The following is a 10951-nucleotide window of genomic DNA, read 5'->3' on the forward strand; positions in this document are numbered from 1 at the left end:
TGCACGAAGGGTGATGCTGTGACATATTGTGAGTGTTAATGCACGAAGGGTGATGCCGTGCCATATTGTGAGTGTTAATGCACGAAGAGTGATGCCGTGCCATGATATGAGAGTTAAGGCACGAAGGGTGATGCCGTGTTGTTTCTATTAATTTTATGGTGAGATTGAGAGTAAAAGTACGAAGGGTGATGCCGTGCATTTTTACTTATTGTATTCACTATTCCTGTTGATTCATGGTATATTGACTACTCCGATGATCATTCTGTTGTAGTTCTTTATCTTGTATTCGCCTCAGTATGTTCCCCTCCCGACATTTCCTGTTTAGTTCTTCATTTCTGTTATTTGCATATACACTGTTAAATTATACAGGTTGATTTGTAGGTGCCTTGCCATAGCCTCGTCACTACTTTATCGAGGTTAGGCTCGACACTTACCAGTACATGGGGTCAGTTGTACTGATACTGCACTTTGCACTTTCTGTGCAGATTTTGATACCGGCTCGGGTTGATCGAGATTTTGCTATTGGTCCGCTGTCCGGAGACTCAAGGTAGATCTGTCGGCGTTCACATACCTTGAAGTCCCCGTCTATCTTTTCTGTTCTATTGTTTCTTTCATTCAGACTGTTGTATTTCTTTTCTGACTATTACTTGTAGCAATTTCTAAAATGGTCGTGAATTGTGACTCCAGATCCGGGTAGTAGTAATTAATACAGTTTTATGATATTCCGTGCTTATTATATTTCATCTTAGTTAATTATTGATATTTACTGAATGGAAATAAGTAATTGGTTTAATGATTCTCTAACGTTGGCTTGCCTGGGAAGTGAAATATTAGGCGCCATCACGGTCCCGTCAGTGGGAAATTTCGGGTCATGACAGTTGGTATCAGAGCACTAGGTTACATAGGTCTCACGAGTCACGAGCAAGCTTAGTAGAGTCTGAAGGATCGGTACGGAGACGTCTGTACTTATCTCTCAGAGGCTATGACATTTAGGAAAAATATCACCTCTTTCATTCCTTTTCGTGCGGCATTGATTTTACTTGAAACCTATATCTCACATTCCTTTGTATCTACTCGTGTATGACATTGCACACTCGGTATCAGTTGTGCGTCGACGGTTCGTGATGCCGACAATGAACTACGAGGAAGCCAAAGATGCGCAAACATTGCCTCAACGTGTGATTTCGACTGAATATACGGACATATAAAGAGATCACCCAGTGGATAATGTGGGGGGGTGCAACCTACCTTGGCATCTGGTGAACTATGACTTCGCGCTGAGTGGGGGAGTCCACTATCAATGAATGGATTGTGAGTTGTGTGTTATATCAGTTTTGGCCTCAAATGCATATATGTGGTACTGAAAGGTTCTCCCAAAATTTACATGTGTTTAAGACCTGAGATTTTGTAGAGGATTTGGTTGGGACTTGCGGTATGTCTGCCTCCATAATAATCCTATACTTCAGTACCAAAGGAGTTAGAGAAACAACTTTAAATTTACAGAAGATCTACTCAGCGTGGACGTCATGGTTGCGGATTTTGGGATGCTTCGGAGGAAGTACAGTGGTTGACGAGATTCTGGACTATGTGGTTTGTGCCAAGATTTATTTGTATAGAGCTCTACTTTTGTGATCATTGTGTATAAATAGGGCTAAGGGTTACCTCTGATAAGAATCGAAGAGTATGTTAAGAAATGGGTCAGCTCAACAGTGTCGAGACAGCATAACAAAAGAATAAATTGGCCTTGGGAGAGATAATTCTCCACATGTATCTGTGGCAAGCCTATGAAGAGGGCAGACCAGCCAATACAACACCGCCCCACTTGGCTCGGTTCTCAAAAATGCTTTTGAAAGAGTTTGTTTTCCGGACTCTCCGTAATGCATGGCGCATACGGTTTGAACGATTGCGTCAGGTCACCATGACGGTGTCATAATATGCCATCATGTTCAATAAGTTAGCTCGTCATATTCCTACTTTGCTTCCTACAGCCAGAGAACGAGTCCACAGACTCATTAAAGGACTTATTATGATCGTAAAATTTTGTATGACTCGGGAGCTACAGGCTGACACTTCATTTCCACTAGTGGTAGAAATTGCCAAGATATTAGAACGTGTTCCGGGTGAGGAAAAGGAAACCAAGGAGACCAAGATGTCTCGAGGTTCTTGGGGATTCAGTGGATTCTACTCTGTGAGTATAAATCATTATGGCGGGGGCTCGGATAGTCGGCCAGCCCAGTTCGCACATCGGATTAATCGAGGTGCTCCAGTAAGTTCTTTTAATGCACCACTGACATAAGTGTCCTACAATGGTTATTCTAGTTATCTGGCACAGACTCAGTATGAGCAACCAAACCCGCAGATGGGTTGTTATGAATACGGCGATACTAGGCACATCATGAGAAAATTGTCCCAAACTTGGGAGAGGCATATTTTATCAAAGCACTCAGGCTACGTGCCCCATTGCAGTTACTACACCACCCACACGATCAGTTAAGGGTGGAGGACAAGCGGGTAGAAGGCGTCCTAGAGGTGGAGACCCGGCTGTTGTTATATTTTTTTTATGGTATGATGGGGGTCGTTACATCAGATGGTGTCGTTATAGGTACGACCTCGATTTAAAATAAAGGAATAATTTCCTTAACTTGATTCGGTTCTGAGAATCAAGACGAGTCCTCCTATTGTGCTCCACTTACGAGTAAACTTCGTAATTCTATAATCTACTTATGTGTTTACTTCTGTTGGGAGGTTTTATGGAGATAACTACACCTATCATTCCATGATGGACTCTAATAATATCTGTGAAGCTAAAGGTGCCTTTCTGGTACTTATTTCGGTATGTTTTGATGTATTTCCGGATAATTTATTTACAAATTGTGAATTATATGCCCTACCGGTGTGGGGTTCATTATGTGTTGTGATTTTGTTTAACGAAAGTTATTTAAAAGGAGAAAATGGAAAGTTTCAATTGGCAAGATATACATATTACTTGTGATTCAGAACAGAGGCCGAGGTCCTTATATTTTTAAATAAATTGATATGTTTAAACCGGTCTATGAGCTGCGGTGGAAGTTATATAAGGACGAGATCCTTGTAAAAAAACAATTCTTGTGTTTAAATTCTCCCTTGTGAAATTTAATTTGTACGATAGTACTAATAGGGAGTCATGCCTGCTAGGCTTATTTAAAAAATATTTGCATGAAATTCTCTGTGCATACTTGCCAAATTCGTGTTGTAATATTGAGTTGTAACCTACGAGATAGGTGCCCGCCCAGGTGGCGTTAAATGCGACTCGTTAATTCGGGTAAATAATTATGAGGTCTTCATGTCTCGCATCTCGTTATTAGTATTGTGAAGGTTTGAAACGAGATTTTTGTTAACATGAAGTTAATTGATGATTCTGTAATTGATTATGGAAAACTATTAAGACCAGATTAACCCAGAAGGGTTCCCCATTTAGATGGTCAGACAAGTGTGAGTTAAGCTTTCAGAAGCTCAAGACCGCTTTGACTACAATGCTAGTGTTGGTATTACACACAGGTTAAGGATCGTATACGGTATATTATGACGCCTCTTACATTGGGCTTGGTACAGTATTAATGCAAGATGGCAAGGTAATTGCATATGCGTCGCGGCAATTGAAAGTTCACGAGAAGAATTATCATGTTCATGACTTAGAACTGGCAGCCATTGTTCATGCGCTGAAGATTTGGAGGCATTACCTCTATGGTGTCTCGTGTGAGGTATTTACTGATCATCTTTGCCTTCAGTACCTGTTCAAAAAAAATGATCTTAATTTGAGGCAGAGAAGATGGTTAGAGTTGTTGAAAGACTATGATATCACCATTTTGTATCAACCCGGAAAGGCCAATGTGGTGGCCGATGCTTTGAGTAGAAAGGCTGTGAGTATGGGCAGTCTTGCGTATATTCCGATTGGTGAGAGGCCATTAGCTGCATATGTTCAGACTTTGGCTAATAAATTCGTGAGGTTAGATGTTTCAGAACCCATTCGAGATCTACACTACAAGAATATTGACTTTTAGCGACCAAATTCTAACGAAGGGAATTGAATCCGGTCATTATAAGTGTATTTATGACGACCAATATTTTTTCCGGTCGTCAAAATCAATTTCTAGTGCAATATTAACGAAAGGATAATTTTTGGTCTTTAAAAATTATAAAATCCGGACGTTAAATATGAAATATTGGGCGCTAATTTTTTCCCTCTTTTTTTGCAACGCACATTCAACCCACGCACCCCCTCAACTCTCTTCTCCCACTCCCCACCCCCACCCCCCAAAAAAGGGTATATCTTTATATTGTTACTTAAAGAGCAGAGACCTAGTATCTCAGAAATTGAACTCTTTAAAGAATCATAATTTTGGTTCTTCTCTGCAACCTAGGGTTTCAATCTCCTTCTCGTCAAGGTAAGCTCTAAACTTGCAGTCAATTATTTTGTCCAAATTTGCCTATAAGTTGTTAAAGGAATGACTGAAAATTATCTTATTTTTTCATACGGAGTATAACATGCTGTCCAACTTTGGATTGAAGTTGTTGAAAGAATCTCTTAAAATTATGTTTGCATTTATACCAAGTATAGTGTGCTGCCAAATTTGCATTTTAGTTGTTGAAGGAATGTCTAAATCAGCCTGTTAGAGCCTTATTCATGAGAGGATTTACTGGAAATCATTGGAAATTTCTTTAATCCTTGTTCCATAAATTCATTAGAGCTGATTCTAAAGCATCTCTACGGAGTTATTGAAGGGTTCTTTATAAGAATTAATTATTTTTATGGTTTGAAATTGGGCATTTTTTTATGTTATCGTCTCTCTCTATCTCTATGTTTTTCAAATACTGGGTTGCATCTTATAATTACATATGCTCCAAACTAATAATTACATGTAGGTTTTATGACATTGCTGATGAATTCGCAGAAGTTGGTTTTTTATTTTCATTGAATATTGCCTCGTTATAGGTCAATTATGTGTATTCGTCTTGTAGAGCAGATAATTTTGTGGAATTGGGTTTGATTGCATATTATTATTGGAACAAAAGGTTTCTCACTATCTAGTCGTGATTGTATTGTAAAATTTTCGTGTGAAATAAGAATTCGCTAACTTTATCCTTAATTAAACTTTCTGAGTACATTAGGAAGAAATACGCGATTCTCTTTTTCTACCCACTAGACTTCACATGTGTTTGCCTGACATGTTAGCTTGTATCCTAAAATCACTCAACTGCTACTTTCACTTACTTATAATGAAGTTGAACTGATTATGGTTGTTTCTTAATGTATGTTTTCGCTATTATCAATTCATGCTACTGTAGAGATCACTGCTTTCACTGATCCTTATGAAGAATTTTAGAAGGTGAACATGCCTGCAATAAGATCATTTATATTAGCTCCACCTTACCAAAGCAATCAAATCATGGCCAAATCCCTTGTTTCCTCGCCTCTTGATGGACTTACTTCATCTGAAGACATTCCCACATTGTATGAATTAATTGAAGTAGTTCGTTTTCTGGATTTTCTTGTTTTTAGCTATCTCCTTTTTGACTTTCTAGTTCTTCTTTATTATATTGTAAAAGAATCGAACAAGTACGTAGAGCTTACCATGATCACCTTTGTTTTCTATATTATAAAGCAAATGGTGATTTCACTTAGATGCTCTTTAGTTTTGGCTGTTAGGCACTAGTTCTGCCATTTTCCATTCTCATTATCTAGTTATTTATGATCGATCAATTTGAAAGCTTGAAAATATTTAGTTTTGTCTTTGCTGTAAAGAAACATTCTTTTTGCTTTATTTAGTATAATGCTTTGGGTTGTGCTAGTGTACTTGGATATTTGAGATACTGCTGTGGTGCATTTAAAAAAGATTGGTCTGCATTTTTTGCTATTTCTGCACTTATTGTCAATACTAAAAGTTTTTGAATTAGAAGAAATAAGGAATAACACACAGTACCCTAATAATACTTGCTAGTTGGCATCCTTTTTCTTATTGGCAGCTTGCTGAAATATTTTTCTTTTTCGGGTAGCTTAATAATACTTTTCTTTCTTTTGTTGTATTAGGTTGACATGAATCTATCAAAATCTCGGAAGTTTGAAATACAATCAACTTCAAAGACTGTTAAGCATTCATACGTTGCGCCAAGTGCCTTAGCAAGGGGACGAGGGCAAAGCTTTAGATCTTTGGGTTCGGTAAGGGTAAATGCTGAACAGAGACTCCCGATTGGAAATAGTAAAAATCTTAATGCAGCAGCTTCTTATCTGAATGAGCTAGCTCAGAATACGAATCTTGCACCTCCTGGTTTTGATCCACTAGAAGATGATGTTTCCCTCCCTCAAGAAGTTGAAGTGATGCAAGACACTCAAAGAAGCAAAATAAGTATTTTTCTGTCTCAGTTTGTAATATTTGTTTGCTGTTATTGGATTGGCCCTTTTTTATGATTAACTCAAATTGGAAATTAGCAGGTTCGTGTGAATCTGAAAAGGTAAAAATGTTCTAGGACTCAAAGTTGGAGAAAAGTTGAGCGTCACTTTCTACCACAATCGAGCTGTTGGGAAGCATTCAACCACATTTGTGAGACACTTAGGTATATTAGTTCGTGATCATAATATGTGTCCATTGCGCGTACACTCGTGGGCGGATATCGAAGAATATAAGCTGGACCACATTTGGGAAGTTGTTACTGTAAGAATTTAAAGTATTACTTTAATTTGTTCTTTTGCCTTTTTCTTTTCTTCTTTCACAAATGAAAAGAAAATTAATTTTGAACCTTATAATCTTACATAATAATCATGTTAAATCATTGAGTTTTAGTTTAAGCGTAATAAAAAGAAAATATATTTTAGAGGCGCTAATTTTGCAGCATACAGATACTTCCAGAATAAAGGTTTGATGTTCGCCTCTTCATGCTTGCTGCTAGAAAAGAATTTGACTTTTTAGTTTTAATTTTTTTGATTGCTGTTAATTTTAATAATAGTAATAAAAGTTTGATCGGTACATCTACAATATGAGATCGCCAGTAATGGAGGCAGGGCCTCCTTAAGGTTTATTGCCGCTTTGCGACATAACATTTCAGTTTATATGCCATTTGAAGATTTCTGCTTTGGTTGAAGTTAGGTCACTAAGATTTTGTGTTAAAAGAAATAAGGAAGAATGAAATCAAGATAGGCAAAGGAAGCTCTTTTGCAGCGTAAAAAACTAAAGTAAATGTTTGGGAGGTTTTATCTCCATTCAGGCATAAGGTGTATTTTGTTTCTTCTTTAATCTTTGGATACAGTAATTTGAAGTTGTTGGCGTCGTTTCTGGCATGTATGGCTACAACCAGAATACTAGTATTATAGTTTAATTCTTTCATATAACATTCAAAAGAAAATAATTATTATTTAAAAGTCGAAGGATTTCATCTTAAAGTGTTTTGGTTCTAACAATTAATTTGTCACTAGTAACGCTCAATGTTTTATTTAATATTATTGGTTAAATTTTTCTTTTTTGTTTGGTTAAAACTCATTGAGTTTTATGTTTGATGATATTCTTAAAATATTATAGGACAAATTTGATAGTGCTGACATAAATGGTCAAAGAGATCATGTCTTGAAACATATGAGAAGGTTATGGAATAATTGGAGAGGATCATTGCACATTATTGTGAAATCTAAGCCATTGCGCGACGTTTTAAAGGATGTGCCAGAGGGGGTCGACAAGAGTGATTGGGAATGGTTGGTCAAGGAGCACTTCTTATCTGAAAAGTTTAAGGTATGACTTCATAACAATTTATAGCATCTTAATTTTTTTAAGCGGCAGACCACACCTTCTATGTTCTGTTGTTATTATAGGAAAGAAGTACAAGAAACTCAATGAATAGGTCTAAGTTGATTATGCCTCATCGTACGGGCAACAAGCCTATCAGAGAGATTATTTATGAACTGCTATGTAAATCGTGCTATTGTGTTAAGAAACCCCATCTTTGTTTAAATGATTTGTTTGACTTGTTTATTTAAATGCGAAGGGAGGCAAAGATGGTAATCCACCAGATATGGCAACTATTTTCTTTGAGACTCGTAAGAAGAACGATAAACTTGTCGAACCTGAAACCAATGAAAAATATGTATGTTTATTGATAAATTTTATTTTACCCCTTCCTTTGACTAAAAGCATTGCATTATTTCAAAGCTTATAATTTTTTAGGCTGAAATTCAAGAACTGGTACGATCTGAGCCGTCTCTTATAAACATTGAGGTTGTAGAAAGGTGCTTTGGACCTCAATGCAAGATCCATGTGTTTGGATTTGGAGGTGGAATAACCGCTAAGGAGTTGAAAGATGGTAACTCCTCTAAGGTTGAACTATTGGATGAGTTGAATGCAACTCGTAAAGAAAACCTATCACTTAAAAAAACGCCTAGATAACTTAGAGAGTACAGTTGCACGACTTGCAAGCAAATTTTCTGGTCAGCCTTTATCAACACCATGTTCAAGTGAATCAGATACAGGCATCTGACAGACAGGTTAGTAAACTTTTTACCAACCTTTTACAATTATCACATGTCATATTCATTTATTTAGCTAGTCACCCTGCCACTTTCTACTGCCATATCTTTCTTTATACAAATTATAATTCCACTTATGATATGATGAGTATTTCTTAATCAAATGAATAAACAAAACTTTCTTCTATTTTTCATGTCAACAACTCATGTGCCTCGCTCGTTTTTGTTGAAGGATGAAATAAATAAATAACTGCTCTTCATGAACTGAGTGATCACCATCCTACTTCACTATGAAAGCCTTCTATATTTCTTAATCCATTTTTCTTGATCACTTATAGAACTTATTTGTCCTTTGCTGAACTTTTTCCTTTTCTTTTGGGTTAAATCAACAAGATTATATGTTATTTTATCTAATTTTGATACTTTTCTACACTCAACAATGTGCTAAAAAAATTCTGTAAATATTTTTGCATAGACAATGAGCTTATTTCAAGTATCCAGAGAATTCTAATTCACTGGAATATTAATGGATAGCAGTCAACTAGTCAGATACCTCTGCTTCTGAATTTTTGCAAAAATCTCTATTTTGTTCTTTAGAAGTGTAACTTTCTTGTATGCTTTAGCATATTGTTTTGTTAGTACTATATAAAAAATTAGTAGCAACTACTTCTAGGTACAAAAATAAATGGCAGTGTCTCTACCATATGTAGTTGCGCCATTTTTCATTTTCCTTTTCTACTCTTTATTGATATTGACAAGTGTTAGATAGTCTCATTCAAGATACAAATAGACAGAACAGTAGTAGGAAAAAGATGACAGAAATTTTATAAATTAGTTTGTTTGGTATTTTTTTCTCAATGTAATTATGTGTACTGATATGTTTTGTTTGCTTTTTAAGATTCTTTTTTTAGGAATTTGTCTTTTCATTGTTGTTGTCTGCCCCCTCCCCCTCTTTGGTATTAGGGAAAAAAGAAAAAAGTGTCAACAAAGGCACACCATTACTGGAGATGGTGCTTGACTGTAGTTTAAATTTTTGGGACTTTCCCAGTCACGGTTATTTGAATTTCAGGAAATCTCTTATCATTTATATTTATAATGGCCAAGCTTGATTTATTTACTTCAATTGTTTAATCAACATACTGATTAAATTTGTTCATTTATTTTTCAAATAACATTGCTAGAGAAGTTTTTACTAAACTGACATGAACTTGTTCTTTTAGCAGATAAAAAATTTGAAGTATGAAGACGTCATTGAAGAAAGTGCAAAGCAAGTTGATGCATAATAGATTGTATAGCTTTCTTAGCGGTTGTCTAGGGATGTTATCATTTGTACATATGTTACTATTTCATCTTCTCTCTTTTAGGAGTTGATAGTGACAAAGTCATTCAGTTTAGATAGGTATTGTGTTGTTTTTTTAGTTCTTTCTAATTAACATATTCATTTTATTTGAATACATATTGATTACTTATTATTTTTTCTGATGCGTGTGTGAAAGTATATGGAATAATGAATATTATTGTGCAAACACCGGGAAAATTATGATATTATCTATTTGCATTTATAAAACTTGCATAGTAGCAACGACTGAATTATTAAATAGGTATTAGCAAAAACAAATTTGGTCATTAAAAATACTATTGTTAAAAGTAACATAAAATTAACGAAGGGGAATTTTAGTCGGTAAAAGTAATTATAGTAATCAAATTTATGGTTGCTTTTAAAGAGCTTTAATGAATGGATGACAAATCAACGAGGGGAAAATTCGGTCACAAAAAGTAGGTATAACGACCATAACTTATGTCGTCGCTATGGTCGTTAACTTTTAACGACGACGCTTTTCGTGACCGCTGACGACTAGTTTTTGCCCAGTCGTTAATGACCTATATCGACCATATTTGGGCTTTTAACGACTAGATTTTCCCTCGCTAAAGATCACTTTTCTTGTAGTGCTAGCTTGCACAGTGACTCGGTCTTCTTTATATGAGCGCATCAGAGAGAGGCAGTATGATGATCCTCGTTTACTTGTCCTTAAGGACACGGTGCGACACGGTGATGCCAAACAGGTTGCTGTGGGGGAAGATGGAGTTCTGCGAATGCAGGATCGTATTTATGTACCTAATGTGGATGGGCTTCGTGAATTAATTCTTGAAGAGGCACACAGTTCCAGGTATTCTATTTATCCAGGTATCGCCAAAATGTATCAAGATTTGCGGCAACATTATTGGTGGAGGAGAATAAAAAAGGATATAGTTGCATATGTAGTTCAGTATCTGAATTGTCAGTAAGTTAAGTACGAGCATCAGAGACCTGGTAGATTGCTTCAGAAGTTAGAAATTCCTGAATGGAAATGGGAGCATATCACTATGGATTTTGTTGTTGGACTCCCACGGACTCAGAAAAAATTTGATGCAGTTTGGGGTCATTGTGGACAGGTTGACCAAGTCAGCACATTTTATTCCAGT

The 10951-nt window shown here is 36.2% G+C and overlaps 1 protein-coding gene across 3 annotated transcripts; it reads left to right on the forward strand.

The window, feature by feature from the left end:
• The first annotated feature begins 4276 nt into the window (after positions 1-4276).
• On the forward strand, positions 4277-9960 carry LOC142161632 (uncharacterized). Of its 3 annotated transcripts, none has more exons than XM_075238287.1 (7): positions 4277-4424; positions 6068-6383; positions 6505-6689; positions 7551-7757; positions 8011-8109; positions 8190-8506; positions 9709-9960. In XM_075238287.1, the coding sequence occupies exons 2-6, from the start codon at positions 6074-6076 to the stop codon at positions 8406-8408; spliced, it is 1020 nt and encodes a 339-aa protein (XP_075094388.1). In that variant the 5' UTR covers positions 4277-4424; positions 6068-6073; the 3' UTR covers positions 8409-8506; positions 9709-9960. The 3 variants fall into 3 exon arrangements, with proteins under 3 accessions (XP_075094388.1, XP_075094387.1, XP_075094389.1); XM_075238286.1 differs by having other exon boundaries at positions 9712-9960; XM_075238288.1 differs by lacking the exon at positions 8011-8109 and having other exon boundaries at positions 9712-9960.
• Positions 9961-10951: the final 991 nt, after the last annotated feature.

Source organism: Nicotiana tabacum, chromosome 19 (assembly GCF_000715075.1).
Source record: "Nicotiana tabacum cultivar K326 chromosome 19, ASM71507v2, whole genome shotgun sequence".
Classification (NCBI taxonomy): domain Eukaryota; kingdom Viridiplantae; phylum Streptophyta; class Magnoliopsida; order Solanales; family Solanaceae; genus Nicotiana; species Nicotiana tabacum.

Bases quoted from the DNA above. Each gene is read 5' to 3' on its own strand.
- LOC142161632 (XM_075238287.1), top strand. From the start codon at position 6,074: ATGAATCTATCAAAATCTCGGAAGTTTGAAATACAATCAACTTCAAAG. The intron at 6,384-6,504 runs GTATTTTTCTGT...AAAATGTTCTAG, and splicing joins CACTCAAAGAAGCAAAATAA to GACTCAAAGTTGGAGAAAAG. The intron at 7,758-8,010 runs GTATGACTTCAT...TTAAATGCGAAG, and splicing joins TCTTATCTGAAAAGTTTAAG to GGAGGCAAAGATGGTAATCC.